Source organism: Lycorma delicatula, chromosome 1 (genome assembly GCF_047948215.1).
Source record: "Lycorma delicatula isolate Av1 chromosome 1, ASM4794821v1, whole genome shotgun sequence".
In the NCBI taxonomy this organism is placed as follows: domain Eukaryota; kingdom Metazoa; phylum Arthropoda; class Insecta; order Hemiptera; family Fulgoridae; genus Lycorma; species Lycorma delicatula.
Genome location: NC_134455.1, coordinates 150,411,311 through 150,433,722, shown reverse-complemented (window position 1 = coordinate 150,433,722; position 22,412 = coordinate 150,411,311). Strand labels below are relative to the sequence as shown.

The window sequence follows — 22,412 nt, the reverse complement described above, 5'->3', positions numbered from 1 at the left end:
AACAACAAATTTGCCCACCAGGTGAAAAAAAACTCAAAACCTATATATCAGCTGGTTAAGTGATGTTAACGGTGTTTTGATGCAATAAAGGCCCAATTTATTTCAACTACTTGGAAGAACAATGTACAATCAAGAGTGAGTACATAGAAGTAAAGAAGATAGAGTAGATAGAAAGTAAAGTGAAATGCACAATACGGAGAAAGCAGTCTCGTTCTCTCTCAAAATCATTATTTCAATGGATGACATTGCCTGCCTCCAAACAGCTATAAAGAAATAGGAAGCTATCCAAAAGTTGGGTTAGAAAGTGTTGCCACATCCACCTTGTAGTCTTGATATCACATCAGATTTGTTTTTTGTTTGGTCCTCTCAGAGTTTTTACTTAGTACCAAGTTATCCAAGAATTAGCAAGTCAAGAATGTCATACAAGAATGGCTGACACCAAGATGAACACTTAATTAGTTCTGGAATAATAAAGCTATTTTAACAGAAAGATAGAACAAGTGCTTAAATATAGCCAGGATTGTGTTGAAAAGTAGTTTTATTTATTCAATGAAAGTTTCACTTTCATTGAATAAATAATACTTTTTTTACTGTCATTAGTATTTATAATTACTGAATAACCCTCATACAATAAATATGCAATATTTAGCACATACAAAAATAAATTTTAAAAAATTTACACACTTTAATAAAAATATATTTAAAATTACTGGATTTTCAATAAAATTCAAAATGCAACCTTTCCAGTTAATTTAAACTGGATATGTTTCTATACATTAACAAAAAAAAAAAAAAAAATTATAAAAAAACATACAGTTCAGAAACAAATTCACTACCATATACAAAGTTTGTTGATGAGTATTAAAATCTAATACTAATCAAGCAATCAATGTTATGAGATTTGTTAAAAAATTATATATACAAGATTGCTCAAGCAAGGTGACACTGTATTGTTGTAACTTAATGACCATACATCTGTGTACTCTATTAACATTTTTATTGATCTGTGTCATTTTATGTAATATTATGTTGCATGTATTTTAAAATTTTTAAAATGAAGTCTGAACATTAAATTTTGGATCAAACTACATAAAACCTAAAACATGAACTGATAGGATAATACATGAACATGAACATAGGATTGATAGTGATAATCCAATCAAAGTTTAAACATATTCTACATCTATGAGAGGAATAAACAATTTTAAATGGTTAGGATTAGTTGAGGACACGTATTCAAGAAGTTGAGAATGAGATGTCTAATTAGTTGGCATCTGCTGTGATAGAGTTATCTGTAGATGCCTACTAATGATCCTTACATGAGGAAAGTCAATAAAATCATTCATTTCAATTGAGGGTTGATGTACAAGATATAAATGTAACATTCTGTTTGGTTTATGTCAACAGATCCAGAGAAATAAGGACAATTCTCAATGCATTATGCAGTGGCAAAATTCATTGTATAAAACCTATAATAGAGGAACAGAGAGGCAAACATACTGAGATCTTCTAGTAACCCATCTTACAACCAACATAATGAGGTTAAAATATTCATCAAGCTGTTAAAAACCAGTGATGCAACAAATCTATAGGTACGTTCTTGAGACCAAAGTCCAGTCATTACAGCAGATCAACAAGGCTTGTTAAAATCAGCCATAAAAAAAATTGGAAATACACAATACACTTGCACACACGTAACATTTAAGATGGCACATTTCATTAATTAACGTCAATAGCTTTTCACAGCATGGGGCTTACTTGTCAAGGACAAAGCTAAACAGAATTACAATTTCATTACAGCAATTTAAATTTCAGTGCTTGAAAAGACCTTGTATATAAATATTTTTTATAATAAGGATTAGATCAAATTCAAGCAAAAGGAGATGAGAACACTTGAAAATAGATCTCATAAAAGAGGAGTGGATTATTATTTAAACAACACAAAATACATAATTTATCCTTAGAATGTATACTATCATTTAATTACTTTTTAATTAAACTTAATCTCAAACCTAATAATCTAATCACATAACAAAAGGTGAGAATTGTTTTTTTAAAGTATTATTAAATATCTATCAGACTGAGCATCTTTGTTAAAAGATTAAAAGTGAAACTGCATTAATTTTTACTCATATTTTCAAAGGTCAAGCAGAAGGCTGCTTCACAGGTTTCACTGCAATAATAGTAAAAAATGAGAAAAAATGCAATATCAAAAGAAGTTATCACATTCTAAACTGAATTTACTTGCAATGCAGTTTAAATGAAAAGCACATCATGTTAGAAATACATACAACTACACATTTACAAAGCATAAGGGCACTTAGAACAGCTCTGCAAGTTAAAAAGGCACTTCTTAGCAACAAAGCATCTATTGCACTGCTACAGTGAATTTATCACAGTAAAATACAGGATAAAATCAAGAGATAGTAAAATTTAAAAAAAAATTTAGATATCACAAACTCATCACCACTGAAAACACGCCATTAATATTAATTAGTAAAGAAAAAAATATGAGTTTAGCCTTAGCTTTATTTATAAAGTAGCTTAGCTTTTTCATGTTAATCTTTTGCCAGCAATTGTGTACTTGAATGCAATTACAACATTTAATAATGTAATACAAAGATATTTTTATAAAATCAAAGATTTTAATAAAGTAATCCTGGAAGAACGATTGCAACTTTGCAACAAAGCCAATGCATTGGAATAACCAAATCTATAAGAGATAAATGTACATAAATATGGAAAACCAGAATTATTTCAAATTTTTTAAATTTTGATTAAGAAATACTTCCACTAACAAGAAAAAGGTTTAAAATTAATTGTATAACAACAAAGGTTAATTATAATATAAAACCAAACCATCATATAATTTACAACTGCCAAAAAAACATAATGTATTATAAAATGAAAAAAAAAAACTAGCTGAACTATTTTGTACACTGGACTAATTTTCCCCTCATGAAAGAAATATTTTTTACCTCCATAACACTTTTGTTGTTATAGGAACAAACAATAAAACTTTTGTCTCTTGTTGTTGATCAATTTAAATTTCAGAAAATTACAGCAAACTCTATGTTTATTTTCCTAATAAAATCAGAAAATGAGCTGAAATGCATATGTGATAGAATTTTTTGATCTATTTACCTTTATTAATATTTGTAATCATCAAAACTATGTATATCCGTAAAAAAATTACTAAAAAATAACAATAAATCAAATGAGTTCTGGCAAAGAAAAATGTTCACTATTATATAAACACTGAATCAAAGCTCTGAAGATGCAGAACACAAAGTATCAAACAAATGTGGATGAATATTTAATACATTTATAATTAAAAGAGGAAGTTGATTTGATTATAACAATTTTCATGAAAAAATTTTCTTTATTCATTCATACATAAAGAAACATATGCAAAACTCCATAAAATTATCAGTAAAATAAATTTATTAGCTATGGTAATATATTGTCAGCAAGTATATAGTTGAAACGTTTTTACTATGCAAGTTTTTTACAATTTTTATTGAAAGGATAAATAATATTAAAAAAAAAAAATATATATATATATATATATATATATATATATATATATATATACATATATGAATGAACTAGATGAAATCCTATTCATAGGTTTTTATATTTGTATTAATATTTTTCTCAATGAAATAAAATGGTTTCACTTCTTTTTTCAAGTGCAATTTATAAAAATAAAGGCATAAAGCACAAAAAAAATTTAATGAATTCTAGTTATGTATAACCAAGCTAATAAGTAAATACTGCTATGTTTACGAGAACAATTAAAATTCACATTAAAACAGGAAAATAATTTCACTCAAAAATAATTAATGATCTTTTAAAAAATTATACTAAAAGCTTAATGAAAATTATGCTAAAGCAAAATATTTTTAGCTGCGCAACTTAACTGCTTCAAACAATATTTTATAATTATTGGAGTAGATAAAGCATATTTAAATAAATACCTGGTGATTCAAAAAGGACTTAAAACCTTTAAAAGCATATAAAAATTTATTTACATAATTTATAGATTTGGTTGAGATCTCATTTCTTAGCAAAACATATCAAGTTTTGACTCACGTAGTTTATTCGGTCACAAGTGCTGTCACTGTTGTTATTAAAAGTGGATAAATTTACTGGTGGAGAATGTGCTCACTGTATGTTGTTTTGGTTCACAATTTGCAGTTAGCAACTACAGTTCAGTTTAATTTTTGTTGAGAGTATGGTAGAAAGCCTCCTCGAAGGCATACAATTTTCTCATGGCACCAAACCTTCATTGAGACAGGTTGTTCTGTTAAACACCCAAAGCCAGTCTTCTCATGTGATGCACGTTGAGTTGATTTCTTTGGACTACGTGCAAAGAGAAAACTTTGTACATAGTCCGAAGAAATCAACTCATGTGAGACTGTCATTCCACAAACAACAGTTTGGCATGTATTATGTAAATGCTTGCACTCGAAGTCACTCAAACTAACCATGGTTCAACACATTACAGATGACGACAAATTTGCTCAGCTGCAGTTGTGTGAAAATTATGGATGGAATTGAAGACAGTGATACATTTTTAGTAATGAGTCAACGTTTCACATTAGTGGCAAGGTGATCACCCATAACTGCTGAATATGAGGTAACAAAAACCCTCATGAAACTTTGCAGCACAAAGGTCAGTGTTTTTGTGCCCTAAGCAAAGAATAACTGTATGGCTCGTTCTTATTCCAGGAGATAACTGCAAATGATATCATTTATCTGGAAATACTTCAAAATTTTCTAATTCCTCACTTAGACGATAATGACCAAGATGGACGCCATTACTATCAGCAAGATGAGGCACCACCTCACTACTGTCTAGAAGTCCAAGATTTTCTGGATACTTGATTCCCAGGTCAATGGATTGGTCATGAAGGTCCACTTGCATGGCCACTTCACTCCCCAGATTTGACCCCACTAGATTTTTTTTGTGGGGGTTTCATTAAAGATCAGGTTTATGCACCCACCCACCTTTGCCTGCTGATTTTGTAGAGTTAAGAATTCGAATTAACGCTGCAGCTTCAGAGGTAACACCAGACTTGCTGGCTACAGTTTGGAATGAAATCGACTTCAGATGGGATGTATGTCTCATTACAAACAGAAGCTATATCAAACCAAAGTGAATGTTAGGTGGCAAACTTGATGTGTTTTTCTATGAAATGACACCTCAACCAAATTTGTAAGTTAACTCAATAAATTTTTATCTGTCTTTAAAGTTGTGAAGTCCGTTTTTAATCATGCAGTAATTTAATTCCATGGTATAGGCAACAGATTAATTTTATTTTTTAATCTTGTTCTGTGAAGACTATTAAACCTTTATTTGTAAGAATCCAATCTGTTTATAAAAAAGCAGATTCAGTAGAGTAGGCTAGGCACTTTAAGGAATAAAAGCTTAAAGGGTACTTTAATATCAGTTACCTGCTTCGTATTCACCTTTTGAATGGACAATGGATAGTCAAATGAGCCCTAATGCAAAAACAGATATTAAAAAAAACAATATATGTACATATTTTGGATTTAAAAAAATTGTAATTACTTTTTGTTACACTATTAAAACAAATACAGACAGGATACAAATCTGTCAAACAAAAGTGTTTAAAATAAAATGAATGTAGAAAAAATTTAAGAAATATACAGTTTCATTAAACTGACATCAAGCACAGATATACACAGACTAAAAGAAATAGCTAGTAGAACCACTATCTATATTTGTGAACTCTCTAATCTGAAGTTTTGATTATCTAACAACAAAACTAAGCTATGTATTATACAACAAACATGGTTCAATTGAATCAACAATAACAAATTTGCCAAGTGATCACAAAAAGATTTTTTATAAAGCAGTTACGATTAAAAAAAAAATATCATACATGAACACTAGTTGTGCAAAGTCATAGAGTATGCTTTATATTTCTATTCCTAACCTTATCGTAATTGATCACAAATTTATTTCATTTCACGAACAAAATTGTTTCAAAGAGCAGCATGTTATAGCTTAAAAATAAGACTTTTTCTTTTGTTTTCTGTTTAAATAAGACTTTTTTTTAGGTTTGTAAATTTTTAAAATTTTAGAAAATAATTACAGATAGTTTTATTTATTCCACATCTTCACTTTTACTTTCACATACTGGTCAAATAAACACATAGCACTTTATGCATGCTACTTATCTCCTAACCCAAACAATTGTTTAGCTTGAAGAAAAAACTTGTCCAAATTATTCACATTATAAAAAGGAGCTGCTATATTTGCAGAAATGCTTGTATTTATTCATTAACCTTATATACTTATTAACTTTATTTATATCAAAATCATTTAATTCATTACAGAAAAAATAATAATAAATTAAATTCTTAATGCACACAATGATTTTGACAATATATTTCAAATTTATTAGCTGGCAACAAAGTGTATTTTTGTATCATGGGGAAAAATTATTTTGTGTATTGGGAAAGTACTTTTACAGTCTAAACAAACACATTTTAATTTTTTTCTGATATGTTATCATTCTTAATGTTTTCAATTTTATTCATTTTGTTCTAGTTTTTACAAAAATCAGATTTTTCTATTTTAATGTCCTACTGTGAAAAACTTTAAAATTATAATAATCATGAAAAATTTTCTTACTCTGACCACACCTACTTTGCTAATTAATTGTTTTTTGTGACAGAATTACTTTCTGTCACATGGTGGGAGAGGGGGTGAAAAAAATTTTCTTTACATTTATACAGGTATTCATACAGGTTTGAGGTGTACAAAAACACCATTCACTTAAATAGTGGTTTCCTGGTAGAATTATTTATAGGCATATGTATAAAATTTTGTGGCTTGAAAATCTCCGAAACCACTAGATAAATTTCACTGAAATTTAGATATGTTATAGTAGTGAATCTTAAGTGCATGTGTGATATGAAAATTTGATGAAGATTGATCATTATTGAGTTACACTAAATTTAATGTTGAACAATTTGAGCTGGGCAAGTTAGAAGTGTAGTTCATTAGGATTCTGCAAGTTGAAGTTTGAAGGTTCAATTTTGAATGCTGAAATTTCTTTATCTGTGGTATCTATTGTTAGGAATATTGTTTGGTGTATTCAGGTAGCATTACCTACTTTTAGGGTCATGATGACTGGGTACGTGTTTGAGAGAGGCAAAAGTAAACAAAATAAAATAACAGAAAGTTTGTTTTCTTGCATAAAACTGATTAAGAGTTTTTTTTAATCTAATTATCTAACTCTCCTATTAATTAATCAATGTTATAATATCTTTTTTTTACAAATCCTTATTTGCAGGACAATAAAATCCTTACATTTGTCATCAAATCATAAAATCCTTATCGCTTTTTAAACCTGATCAACAGGATGCTCATGAAGAAAAGTTAACTTAAACCATGATATTGAGGATTATCAATTCATTTCTTTAAGAAATTATATTTAAACAAAAGATAAAGTCTATATAATTATGCTATTCAATAATGTTACTGAAGTGCTACATCCAATTGCATGGAACTACAGCATTTTTGTTCAGTTTTCTTAAAAATGCATCTTAGTTTTACTTGGTAGCATATTAAGATGCAATAATTAAGCAAATAATGAAACTGTGAAGCCCTCAAAAAAGTAAACCTATAAATGTAAAATAACTGACAAGAAAGGTGATTAACATAAACAAGTTTTCATCTGAGTTACAAAAACCAGTATAAATATTTAACTGTGTTTATCATTATCATGCAGTTTTTTACCAATTTTAAATTCATATTTTAAAAAAGTAATTTCATTATATTTAATTCCTATTACGTTTCCTCTTTGTTTAGTAATTAATTGTCTAAGTGTACAAAATGATTTGTAATATCATGAGTATCATATGTTTGGGTAGGGGCAATTGTACTCCAAAATAAAATCTTAAGACAAAAATATAAATTGTGTCGATAACTAACTTGCTTTCTGCTTTTCTGAAAGTAGATGAACAGATATTTACTATGAATTCGGCACTTTCACTGGCCTATTTTTCTAATTATAGTATTTCCTATGTAATGTATTTAATTTATATTAAAACCACAATCAACAAGTTTTAATAAATCTATTAATTAAATCAATAACTAATTAAAACATTCACTACTTATTCGTTACTTTAGTCCTTAATGTCTAAGATAAAAGTTTTTATAAAATTATTTGCTACAGCAATCTATAAATAAATATTTTATTTTAAAATATCACTTTTTTTTGTCAATTAATTTTAATGATTTTTCAGAATTTCTATAATATAAAATTTTTCAAAATTAATGAAAATTAATTTATTTTTCTTCAACATAATTATAATATTTATGCTACATAAAAAAAAAACCAAACTTTAAATTCTTTTATATTTCTTGTGTTAAAGGATTTCAATAAAACCAATTTTAACATAAAAGAAAATTCTTTTTCATAATAATAAATAAGAAAATATACCTGTAATTGTAAGTCTTCTCTTTCTCGCCGTGCCTCTTCAAGCAGCTGGTCACCCTGACTGCACATTTCTTCCACCATTGCTATTAACTGAGTAGGCAATTCTGGTTCTTTGCCTTTCGCAACTAGTGATTTTGCTGAATAAAAATTTAATAATGATTTACACAGATATTACATCCTAAAATAAAATAGTTATAATTATTAACATATTTTTTTACAACATAAGTGGTACTCATTATTTCTGAATTAGACAGTATAAAATTTTATGATCAGAAATTAACTCAAGTCAATTTTTGTCAAAAAGTAAAATGTACATTTTACTTTTATTTTTACATTTAGATAAACAATGCACAAAATACTAAACATTTTTTCAATAACTGAAAACAAAATGTTTCTGGGAGAAAATTTGTAAGCCTTGAGGACACAGCAGTAAGCAATCATGAACAAAACACACATTAATTCTTTCTGGACACATTGTAATTGCACAATCTATTTGATTAAAAAATTCCATCATTTGAAACTCCATCACTTTTCAAGGCATGAAAATAAAAAAAAAGTTCACTTGTACAAATGATCTTGATTTGTTACCTATCTTTGTAATTTAAATGTACATTAATAACTCAAAAATGGATTGAGATATCATTGTAATACTTGGTATAAGTAATAAACAAGCAATACATTTTCCAAATTCAATTAAATTGGCAGATATTTGAATTTTTATACTATTAATGTTTTGATTAATCTCAAAGATACAATTTACTTAATAGTAATATCTTAACAGTAAATACATTTGAAGCCTTCAAAAAACCTCTAAAATTCTTTAAAAAACTTCTATACATGTCAATACATATAAAGAATACATATTTATACATAAAATCGACCAATGTGATCGAGTTTTTTATTTTAAAATGTTGAAAGCCATCTCCATCTCCATCACTCTCTCTCTCTCTCTTTCTCTCAACAGTCATGCTTTCTGGCTATCTATTCTAATAACTCCTATACTTAAGGCACTAACAATGAAAGAAGTTAATAGTAAAAGATATGGTAATCAGCCAGGCCAGTTTACTGGTTTTCATTTTCTAATCCAATAATCTTTAAAAATAACAAAACTGGAATCATCTCCTCTTTGTTCTACCTTTACATAATATAATTTCTTAGTATTTATACCCACCTTGTAGTATCTAAAACTTAAAAATTTCTCTACCTCTTCTTTTCCTTCACCAAACAATCTATCAATAAATGCACTTCTTTGCATTAAAGAACTTTAATAATTATGTAAACCATGAATAATGGAATTTCTTTAATGAAATTTGCATAATTTCTGTAGAAAACAACGGCTACTCAAAAATTTAAGAGACAAATTAGCTGATAAAATAAAGATAAATTTAAAATCTCCATTTCTGACTTAGGTCTTTTTAAAATATATTTTGCCGGTATAGAAATCAACATACTTAAATGTGTTCTTTCAAATGTCTGTATCTTAAGAGAATTGTTCTGTCATTGAACAACGTAGTATCATGTTTTTTGTAATAAGAAGGATTTTAACAGCACTTAAGTAATAAGCTCATTATTAAAAACCACATTAGTAAGAAAATTATCTAAGTTGTTAATTAAGTAGGTAGAGTATTTCAAAGTGAGCCATGTAGATGTTAAAGATGATCAGTGATCATGCAGAACACAGCTGAAATATCCATTCCAAGCTTATAGTTATATGCTGATGAAATGATTGTAACAGGACCAGCATAATGAACCAAGGTAACAGATTCCTTCCAATTAAGAAGAAAGATGAGAAAATAATACTGAAAGGAATCCAAAATGAACTAAAACGGATCCTTTTCTCAGGCTAACAGGTTCGTTAAACAATCTGTTTTTTGTAATACAGGCAGTGGCACCTCCAACAGCTGTTGTCCAACAAGAATGGTTACCGGTCCGCACTAAGAATTTATGGGGAATTGTAAGAGCGCAGACGATGAAAGTTATTATACTTCAACAGTTAAGGAATGAGGCGGGTATTGATTCTGCAGGCCAGGGTATTTAAATACTGCCAGGAACAGCGGGAACAGTTAGTAGTTAAGTGAGTAGTCCTGAGAGGCCGTGTTCATTGCGATTTCAGTGAGGGCAATATCAGTAAGTGTTTGGTAATAATAAGTGAAGAGTACGTCACAAGCATTCCAGTGTGGACAGTGGTTAAATACAGGATGAAGTTGTTCAGTATGTTATTGGTAAACAGTAGTGAAAGTGGCAGAATTATATTCAATCATAAAGTGTTAGGGTAGTTCTATTGTAAACAGTAAAAGTAATAACATTTGCAGAGAATTGAATTTTATGAACTTTAAACTTTCCTAATGTTATCTTTCTGTTAATGTAATATCAGATTTTAGCGGTCATTATAATGTTTTTAGTAAATTATAGTGTATTCTGGTTTTTATAGTTTAACTATCTTGAAAAAATCTTGTCCTTATTTGAATTACTATTTCGTATGTCATATATTTGTTATTATTATTACTATTGTTGTTATTACTATTATTTTTATTTTATCGTCTATGTTTTTAGAGTAATAAAGTTATAAATAACTTTTAGTTTGTTAGTCTCTCAATATCCTGGTTGAGCTGCAAACACACGACAATATTATCAGATGAGCAACCATTGAAAAAATATCTGTCTGTAACTTTTTATTGGTACAGATCATTCCATAGTTAAAAATTTTAATTATAAAAAAGTAATGTGTTATCAAAGATGTGTGCTTGACAGAACAGTATAAGTTGAAACTAATGTAAAATAGCTAAGTACTTCCATATAAAGTCCATAGTCTGTGATTTATCATCATGTGATTTTCATCTGTTTGATCTACTCAAAGAAGCTCTGCAGAAAAAAAATTTCTAAAGCAATTAAAAAGTAAAAATTCAGTTGCATGTTTGGATTAAATTTCATAACAGTTTTTCTTAGCAACCACAACTAAGAGTTTGTTAAAAGAAATAGAACAAGAACATAACTTTAAAAAGAGATTGTTGAGAATTAACTGAAGTTTAATCTTTGTGGGACAAATAATAAGCTAATAAATAATGATTGAGTCATTAATTATTAAATGGTCCTTAAACTCTCTTTAATGTCTGTGGGTCAGTGGATCCACTGTAGATGTTTAACTGTCATGATAATCTACTTCTATCAAACCATCCCCAACACTTGCAGTAAATCACCATTAAACTCTTTCCTGAAAATGAATGCCTTTATTTGTATTTTGAACACTATCTGGGCTTCTTATTTCCCCTGTTGACCAAACCAAAGAACAGCCTTCTATTTATAGTTTTCCATGCAGTGAAAAATCTCTTGAAGAATTCTGAAAGCAATTGCCTAATTTTTTACCTGTTTTGCCACAAATCCCTACAGGGTCTCTCACAACTCATACTCAGAAATATATTTCTTACAGTTTCCCTCTGATGTAACTTTTTTTTATTGCTAATAATATAACTAATTATTGCTAATATAATTAAATCTAAGGGTTATTAAAAGGGTAATTAAAATCTCATAGGGTCATATTTTCAATTGAATCAACTGCTAATTGTAAAATTTAATTCAAAACACTAAATACTGATGAAATCAACAATTAAAGACTGGAGCAGTGTACAGCAAAAATAAATCTTCACGTACTATATGCATTTGATTAAAACTGGCTTTATTCTAATAATTTATTCCATCTTTTAGAAATAACTATAGAAAAATTCAAACCATGAGAAAATAAAGAACACTAAACACGAATACAAAAATTAATGCAACTGATTTTTGCAGGGAAATTTAAAGTGTGCAAAGTGACATTCCTGCATGCATACAAGTACCCAGATGTGTTGACTATTTCCCATGTTAATTACAAGTTGATTGTTGCAGTTGTAGAATACCAGTCATTTGCATAAAGTGTGTTGGGTAATTATGTACATAGAAAAAATATTGAACAATGTCACGAATTCAGTTTTGTGTCTTTAACACGAATCAGCTACTAAATGCATACAAAATGCTGAAAGAAGATTCTATGAGTGTATGTCAGAAGAATCATGTTTTCGTTTGGATACCACTTTTTTGGCCAGATGAGAAAGCATGGAAGACATGATGAGAGCAGGTTGACCAAGCATGTTGATCAATGATATAATGGTGAATACAGCAAATGGCATCATTTGAGAAGATCATATTTGGATCAATCCAAACTTGTTAATCTATGCACTGTAGATAAATGAATAAAAGTTTGCATTGTAATTCTAGTACTCTGCTTTAGTTAATGGGTTTCAGGAAATTCTGCTACTTTAATGTACAGACTGACAGTAACTGCAAAACATGTGTTTAAATCTTTTGATAGAATTTTATTGTTAATGGATTATAAGAGAATTTTGGGAATTTTCGATTATGTACAGACTGACAGTAACTGCAAAACATGTGTTTAAATCTTTTGATAGAATTTTATTGTTAATGGATTATAAGAGAATTTTGGGAATTTTCGATTTAACAGTTCAATAAAAATAACATCTCATTGACTATTGTCAAGAATAATTTGTGTTTGTATACAAGCAGAATTTAGATATGGAAATCAAAAGAATAACTTCCTTAAACACACAGAGATGCCAAAATACTAAATTTAATGTCATTATTTTTAAAACAATATTTCATAAAAATCTGATTTAGACATCACATGATTTCCTTGTATGCTTATTAAAATACATATTCACATTTTTTTAAAATGAAAGGTATATAAAACTTTATTCATTAATAACTTCTGATATTTTTTTTTAATTGTTATTATTGAATAATTATTTATCGTAAAACGTTTTTTACAATCATAGTTTAATAATTATTAATAAATCAATACATTTAAATTAAAAAAAAAAAAGTTAAAAAAAGGAGATTTGAATCAATGTGCCTTCCCTTTTAAGATGCAAATATTTCATTAATTAAAATTTCATTTGGCTATAACTCTGGAACCAATGAAAATAAGTACCAGTTTTTTGAATTATGGGGTTTTTTGATTCAGTTGATTGCAATCAAAAGGGGAGGTTGCACAACTAGACGTTACAACAGTCTGAAATCCAAAATTTCAACATCCTATAGGTAATAATTTTTGAGTTATATTTACATATGTAAATATGTATGTGATTGCACAGATGTCATGCCGAAACTAAACAAAATAGATTCAGGAATGGTCAAAATGGATATTTCCATTGAAATCTGAAAACCAAAATTTTTTGCATTTACAATACCTTCCCCTTTAGTTATTAAAGGAAGTAAAAATTATGGTGTTACTACATACTGTATTATATTAACATGCAGTATGTCACCATTTTGTTATATAGAGGTTTGAATATGTTAAATAGAGGTAAGTTTATGTGTAATTTTATTAAAATATAACGATGAAGTAAAAAATTTGTAAATCAAGGTTTTCGTGATATCAAGTTCATTATATGGAGATTCAACTGTATATAAAATGAATTTACAATTAAAATTCAATTTTCAAGGCCAGTATTTTCATGAAGGAAAAGAGTCTGAGTGGGTTGCCCTGGCGAGCGAGGAATTGGATTATTAGGTATCCAAAATTGATTAAAATATTTACTATTAAAATTAAAATATTTTTGTGTAAAAATATATATTTTTTTGAATGATGAAAATTGATATAACGAAAGTTAGATTAGAAATTTAAATCTAGAAATTGATATTAATGAATCGGGATTTTCTGTTAGTGATTGGTACATTTCGGTGCCTACTTTTTTCTTTTATGAAGAATAACATAACATAAATAAATAAAAATTATGTAAAACAAGTTTTAAAACGCTACTCTTTAATTAAATGCACTAAAAGGTAAAGAATAATTTTAGGACGGTATCTCAGATGGATTTGACAACAAGCTTTGATAGTGATATGCAAGGTTATGTGAAAGTCATAGCTTCAAATTAAAAACATTAATCTTTTAATGATTTTAATTTTAATTTGAGTTTAATGTTTTTAATTAGACACAGTCCTAAAATTATTCTTTACCATACAGTACATTTAATTTAAGAGTGGTGTTTTAAAAATCGTTTTTACATATTATTTATTTACCATTTTTTAGTGCATTGTTTATAATAGTGGTTTTTAAAAAGTTTTTTTTATATATTTTTTATTTTCTACATTTTAGTCTCATAAGTTTACATTTTACAGCTATGCTAGTGCACAGGTTTGAGTGTATTTAGTGAAAGATCAGATTGGTATGTTTTACAGAGGGGGTCAGTGCAATCAAAACATAGGGCTAAACGATTTAATTTTTGAATAACCAAGATCCAATCAATCAAGAGTGTACCCGATGCGTTAAACAGTTAGTGTTCAACCTGCTGATATATACGGCATTTGAATCATAAAAATCAGACGAGCAGTTGCAGAGATATTTTAGTAGCACCCCATCGTACCCCCTCCCCAATTTCTGAACGGCACCCTGGGGGAACTTGAAAATATTATCATCTGACGGGTACCACTGGATGCCATTAGAAAGGATATGATTGCAGGGGGATCGAAAACATTTTTAAGAGTGCTACGAACAACCGTTTCAGATTTTTGCGATTTTCGTCTGAAAATTCAGATTTGGTTGAAAAGTACTAAATTTTCCAAAACAATCCTATCAATTTTCCATTGATAGGTATTTCACATATATATTGTATATATACATACGGTATATAGACATATAATAATATAACAAGTATACACCTGACCACCACAAGATATGTACTAACGAATTGGTATTTTTCGTTGCTGTTTATTAGGGTAGGATAAGCTAAAATACCCTGAACACGAAATAGGCTGGTCACTGTTTTCTTCTTTGCAGCCAAGATGGTGTGTTCTGCCAGGTTCAACTGATATGCACAGTATCTGTGTCTGCAAATATCATCAAAATGCTAAATTGATGATCAAGGAAGCTACACTTAATGTAAGTTACAGAAATTTGATTGACATCCTTGTATGTGACTGAAAAAGGAGTGTACGGTGAACGAATGTGAAGAGTGTCCTGAGCCAGAAACTGTGCAGGACATTTTATTTCAGGAAATTGACAATTTGCCAGGTGAAATTTCATTCTAACAGTAAGTGCAAACTGATAGGGCTGAACTCATTACACAAATCCAAGCAAGTGATGAGTTTATGATTTCTCTGACAGACAAAATCATGACTTTAAAGTCACATCACTTTATTTCTAAAGTTCAATCCAATTATTTCAGGGAACTCAAAGAAAACCTTGATGATTACCAGAGACTTTTTTGAAAATTACACCTTCATCGTTCCAAGTTGAAATTCAAAGCTTTTATTGGACAAACTCGCAGACTTCTCTGCATCTATTTGTGTTCTACTTCAAAACAGAAGGTAAAGTTTGTTGTAAGAGCTTATTTATAAGTTATAGCCTTTTTCATGATACTAATGTTGTACACACTTTTCAACATCTAATAAATGAGACTAAAAGTTTGCTACCCGAGCTTACAAAATTGATATACTTCACTGATGGTGCCAGTAACTAATATAAAAATAAGTAGCCAATATAAAATAAATATATAACTTTATCAATCCATGCTAACACATAAACAATTTTGGAATATTGACAAAGAGAAGGGGTCTGCAAAGACCATACAATGACCAAATTTTGACTCCGAATATATATGTTTAAATTTTGCAATGACAAAATTACAGTAAAATATAAATATATATTTGTCCTGTCGGAAGAAATACAGACCACAGAGGACAAACCTAAATAGAGGTTTGAATGTTGCTTACAAGTAAAAGATACAAGAAATTAGCATCGGTTTGTTCCTTTAAGTGATAACCAAGCAAGATGATGTTATCCTACATCAAGATCAAAGAAATTTGAAGACCATCAAACATCTATTCTGTTTAGTAACACAAACTCTTTAGGAATCCAAGATAACATGATGCTTCTATCTGTGATTGTGATGTTAATTGGTGGATCAGAAGAGTGAAGGTGTAAAATGAAGAAAACACAATGTTCTGGAAGAACAGAAATCAGAAAAGTTGTGCAATGAAACCTCATCAATTTTTAATATTTTAAGTAAATACTACAATTATGATTTGTCAACCATTACTTTTCGCTAAACAATATTAATGGCTTTTATTCTTTATGCTCTGACAGATTAACAATTTCATGGCCTGGTAAAGTTCAAAGTCATGTTATACAATAACTTTGACAGGAAAAAATAATCAATGTGAGATTACTCTTTTCTTCATGAAAAATACTGGCCTCAAAAATTGAATTATAATTGTAAATTCATTTTATACATATTTTTAGCAACTTCCTTAATACTTATAAGAAAATAGTTTAAACAATTATTTTAGTCAATTTCATGCTGAACATTCCAGTTTTTAAATTATCAAGATATCTTTATAAATAAGGGAGTTACATGGTTTTCCACAAAACAAATTATTTGTGATAAACCAGAAATCTGCCCAAACAAAAATGGCTGCTAAAAAAAAATAATCCCCCTAAAAATTTTTTAGTTTTGTTTTACATTCATATAGACACAGAGCTCTCCTAATAAATTTAAAAAAATGAAAAATGTTGAGCAAAAATGGCTGTATAATTTTATTGGTATGGTATTATTGTTATATTGGTATGTATTATTTTATTATGGTATTATTGGTATGCAGCAGTTGGAGGAACTGCTATTCATCTCAAAAATTAGTCCACATAATATTCTGAGCGAGCAGATGCATATGAAACATGTTGCATGTTGTTAGACCTGACCAAATAGAGTACCGCACATTTGTTTGCGAAGAATTGTAAGCTTGCTACAAGAAGGAAGGAAAACGCTTTTTGCATAACGTGGTAACTGTTGATATGAGTTTTTGATGTTCTACTATTACTCTGAGATAAAATAACAAAGCTTTCAAGAGATGTCAACTTTTTCACCACATCCTGAAAAAAGTGAAAGCTGCACATACAACGTGGTAGTCATGATGAACAAGGATTCATTTACATCAGACACCTACAAGGATGACTGTAAATGCTCTCTCATACATCAATATGCTGAATATAATGCTAACTCACTCTAAAAAAATATGCCCAGGAAAAAATTGAAGAACTTCTGTTGCATCACGATAATGTGTAATCCCATATCATTCAAATAGTCTGTGAATTTCTGAATGAAAAAAAATTAAAGTGGCTCATCATCATACAGGAAAAAACAGATGTAGCTCTGTGCAACTTCTGGTGTTCCCAAAGGCGAAGGACTCTAAAAGTGTAACAATTTTGAGACAGATCTAGAAGTTGTAAAGGCTGTCTGTGAAGGCAAAATGAAAAGCATTTTCAAAAGATGACCTGGATTATGGGTTACAAAAAGGGATCAAGCACTGGAAGCAGTGTGTTGCACTTAGGGGAACATTTTGAAAAGGAATATGTAAATGCAGATTCAGAATAAAGTTTTTTTCAAGCCACAGCTGTTGTCTCATTACTTTTTTGGACCGCCCTCATAAAAAGAACAAAGTCTAAATGAAATGTTGTAAAAACAAATTTTTTAAGTTATTTACTGAAGATATATCTGACCAAGATTTCTAAGAATTTGTGAATTAGTTAGTGCCACAAATTTTAAAAACATTTGGGAGGATGACTCATTAGTTAATACAGGCTTGAGTATCTAGAATTTCTGGACTAGTTTATGAAAGACCATATGATTAAGCAAATTTTTTGTCTAACTGAATGCAAGCACATCTCAAAGTGGAAAGCAAAATGAGCAATACAGTATGTTTTAAAAAATTCTTCATTCAACGGCTTCAACTCTATGGACAAACATAACAAGTAAAGCACAAACATAATGGTATGAAACATTATTATCAACATTAACAAAGTGGAATCTTGAAGACAAAATGTTTTATGCAAAAAATTGTGCAGATAAATAATTTATGGATGAAGATACAATAATGATTACTAAAGGGTGGCACCTGACTTTTTCTGAACAAAATCCATGTTTGTTAGTCGATAAACTACAAGCTTTTATTCTATACACTAAAATTAAAACTAGAATTATTAAAATCATTGCAAGCAACTATTAATGCTAAAATAATAATTATTACCACCAGTACTTCTACTAACTACTACTATAGCTATAATTATAGTATTTAAGGTATTACTCATTGTTAATTTAAGGTTCCTATTAGTTTTTCATTATTCTATAGTTAAAATAACAAATGAAAAGACAAATCCTAATTTTTAACCTTTTTCTTGAAGTTGTGACAAATTTTGAAGGCGTGCTTCCATTCCCATTACTATATCCCTTTCTTTTTCGTCAAATACAGTTTCTTCATGAGCAGCTGCTTCCCTTTCCTGGTGAGCTCTTTCTGTAGCTAACTCAGCTTGTGCATCTGCCAAATCCTAAAAAAGAAACTAGTATCGTAAAATTAAAAGGACACATTTACTTTCTGCAAATACAATTACTGAGTTCAACATTAACAATATCTTTCAGTTTATTCCACAAAAAATCAATATAAGTAATAGTTTAAAAAATACCTATTAACAAAGGATTTAAAATCCTGAAAAAATATGAAATAATAATGATTATCATTTCTAACATTAACAGTTGCTCTAAAAACAAAGGATTTTTTCTATAAAAAAATCTGATGAGGACACCTCATGACTTCCATGAACACCTATTAAATAACATACACATTATTTTAAAATGAAAAGTACATAAAATATTATTTTATTAATAACTTGATAGTTTTTTTTATTGTTATTATTGAATTATCATCTATCATAAAATTTTTTTACAATCTGAGGTTAATAATTAGTGATAAATCAATATATTTAAATGAAAGAAAAGGAGATGAAGCCTGATTCGAACCGATGTGCGTTCCTCTAAGATCCAAATATTTCATTAATTAAAATTTCATTTGGCTGTAACTCTAGCACCAATGAAAATAACTACCACTTATGATATCATTGAAAAGCTCTCAACGAGGGCTTATTACTGCAGTTAAGCAACAGTCCAAAATACAAATTTTTTTTATTTTGGGCTTTTTTAGACACTTTTGGTTCAGTCGATTGCAATCAAAAGGGGAGGTACACAACTAGATGTTACAACAGTCCTAAATCCAAAATTTCAACATCCTATGGCTAATTATTGTGTTTGAGTTATTAAAGAGATACATATGTAGTATGTATGTATGTATGTATGTATACATACATTTGTACATATAGATGTCATGCCAAAACTAGTAAAACGGATTCAGGGATGGTCAAAATGGTTATTTCCGTTGAAATCTGAAAATTGAAATTTTTTGCAATCGCAATACTTCCTTTACTTCGTACAAGCAAGTAAAAATATACTCCTAAAAAATGTTCTTGTAAAAACTATGAAGAATACCACTAGACTCATCCGTCATACTAGATAATCTCTGCTGTCTAACAAAAATAGACTAATAAGCTATTATAGTCTTTATGATTATGCTTTGACTAGAATATAGTTGTTGTTAATGTAGGTATATTTCTAATGTACCAAGACATTTAAGAATATACTTCTTAAATCAGATTAACTGATTTTATAATTGAAACTGATAAAATTTAGACATACACGTACTATCAACTTAAAGTAAATAAATAAAGGTCAATCAAATAAGTGAAATTTACAACAGAAGTAACTTTAAATATATTTATGGAAATATTAACTTTTTCTGGAAATCAATAATTTTATACTTTACATATTGTGCAACAATTTCATTATTCATATGACAACTTATCTTATATGGTACATAAAATGCAACAAAAATGTTACATTAAAATCTTAAAATATTCTTGTATAAATTCACCTGAGTAATATAAGTTTAAATTTACTAGGTTGCTATGTATAAGTATATTACCTGTTTCAGTTTTGTGGTAAGTTCTACTGCATCCTCTAATTTTCTGGTGAGTTCATCATTGGCTTTGTTTTTCTCAATTAACTGTCGCGTAACGGAAGCTAACCTTCTTCTTTCAACACTTGTAGATGAGTCTTTATTTTTTAAAGTACTCAGTCCAAGTACAGCAGCAGCTTCTAACTTTAATCGTTCCAGACATGACTGTAACTCTGATCTTATTTCTACAGATAAGTCATGGTTTTTGTCTAAGCAATCAAGGAAAGAATCATCATTAACAATATTTATTACATCTGGTGCAAAATGAACTCTTTTTGGGGTCTGAAGTATAGAAGAATCTTTTTCACAGTCAACACCTTCACTTTCTGAATCGGTATGTCGATTGGTAACATCGATTATAGACATCTGAGAGTTATCAGAGTTACTTTCATATTTTACAAGTGCATTTATAAGAGTATTGTTTAGTTCATCTTCACATGTGGTAAGGTACTTTGCAAGTTCACAGACGACGCAACGGAGTGTTGTTGTCAATTTACGAAGGCTATCCCTAGGAAGACAAAGATTTTGATTACACTAACTTATAAATAAATTTAATATCAAACACCAAAAAATAAGCTTACATAAAAACTGATTTACATATGTAATAACTGAAAAACAAAGTAAAAAAAAAATCTGTAATTTTAAAAAAGATTTATAATTTATGTAAAATCATATGATTTTTGACGTGGCTAAATTTATAAATAAATATTACAGGAACTGATCTTGTATATTTAAATAAGCTTTAATATTTTTTGTACCATACGGTTTCAGAATCCTGTGATTTGTTCAATTAAGGATTTTTCATGAATTTCTTGTAAATTAACAAAGGAAGAACCTTCATTTGGTGGTTCTGAACATTTATAATTTTTAATCATTAGTTAAACATATTTTAACTGACTGCAGTACCTTTATTTCAGTAAAAATTAAGTCATTTTCTAGTCTAAATTTTTCTTACGTACCTATAAACAAAAAATACAAAATTAAAAAACTATTTCTAACTTAACTTTTATTACATACATTTTTTTTTAACACAATGAGTGATACTAAACTGCTGCTTCCTGGATGAGTCAACAAGGTAGGTGGTGTATGTTTCAGGATATTCCATAGCTTTGCTGAACACTGAATCAGTTTTAGTGATAAAAACATGTGAATACATTTTTTTTTAATGTCATATTGATGTAACTAATAATTTATTAATACAAAGATTAAAATACTATTGCAGAAAATATGACATATAATCTTGATCAAGTATCAATTAACTGGGAAAACTTAGCAAAGCTATGTTTTCTAGTCTTTTTTTAAAGATCATGAAGTAAGTATTCTAACAATTGATTTTATTATGAGTATATTTAATACAAGAAATGTACATATAATGATAATTTTTATATATATATATATATATATATATAATGAAAGTTAAATCTTCAGTATCAGCTTGTAACAGGAAAAGTTATTAATCTGGTTGCCGATTTTAAAAAGCAATTCAACCAATTCATATAAATTTAGTTAGACATACGCCTTTATTTACTTTTCACCTAAAAAATTAATCTTTATATTGTATTTATAATAAGAGATGTGAATATTTGTAGTGACTGGCAAATTTATCACATGTAACAAATTAACAAAATTTAGGAACAAATTTTTTACTATATATTATAAATAATATAATATATGGTAAATATTATATTTACCATATATATGGTACAAAAACTATTTACATATTTACCTCTGATCAAAAAAAAAAAATCAAAATAGACAACCTCTGATCAAAAATAGACAAATAAATTGAAAAAGATTTGCTATAAACAAAAGTTAACACACACTTATGTGTACACACACACAGACTTATGTGTTACTTCTTGACCCAGTCCCTACTCAAATTAAAACATGATTGTGATGCCGCCAGCTTGGTTATTCCCTCTTCAAAAAACAGTGCCATCGAAGTATTACCCATTCACTGACTCCACCCATGAGTTCATATTGCTTTTGAAGTGTTGAGTAACCAGCCAATTCTTCAATTTTGTGAACAAGACAGATCAA

At 28.7% G+C, this 22,412-nt stretch overlaps 1 protein-coding gene across 6 annotated transcripts in view; it reads right to left on the bottom strand.

The window, feature by feature from the left end:
* Positions 1-22,412, bottom strand: part of LOC142324100 (uncharacterized) — a 363,200-nt gene that overhangs the window by 128,867 nt on the left and 211,921 nt on the right. For 5 of the 6 annotated variants that reach the window (XM_075364751.1, XM_075364759.1, XM_075364778.1 and 2 more), the window contains 4 exons: positions 20,340-20,880; positions 18,699-18,855; positions 8,484-8,617; positions 5,461-5,508 (listed from right to left, as the gene is read on the bottom strand). In XM_075364751.1, the coding sequence (XP_075220866.1) occupies positions 5,461-5,508; positions 8,484-8,617; positions 18,699-18,855; positions 20,340-20,880 (880 nt within the window). The remainder of the gene's footprint in view (positions 1-5,460; positions 5,509-8,483; positions 8,618-18,698; positions 18,856-20,339; positions 20,881-22,412) is intronic. The other variant, XM_075364768.1, reaches the window with a different exon arrangement.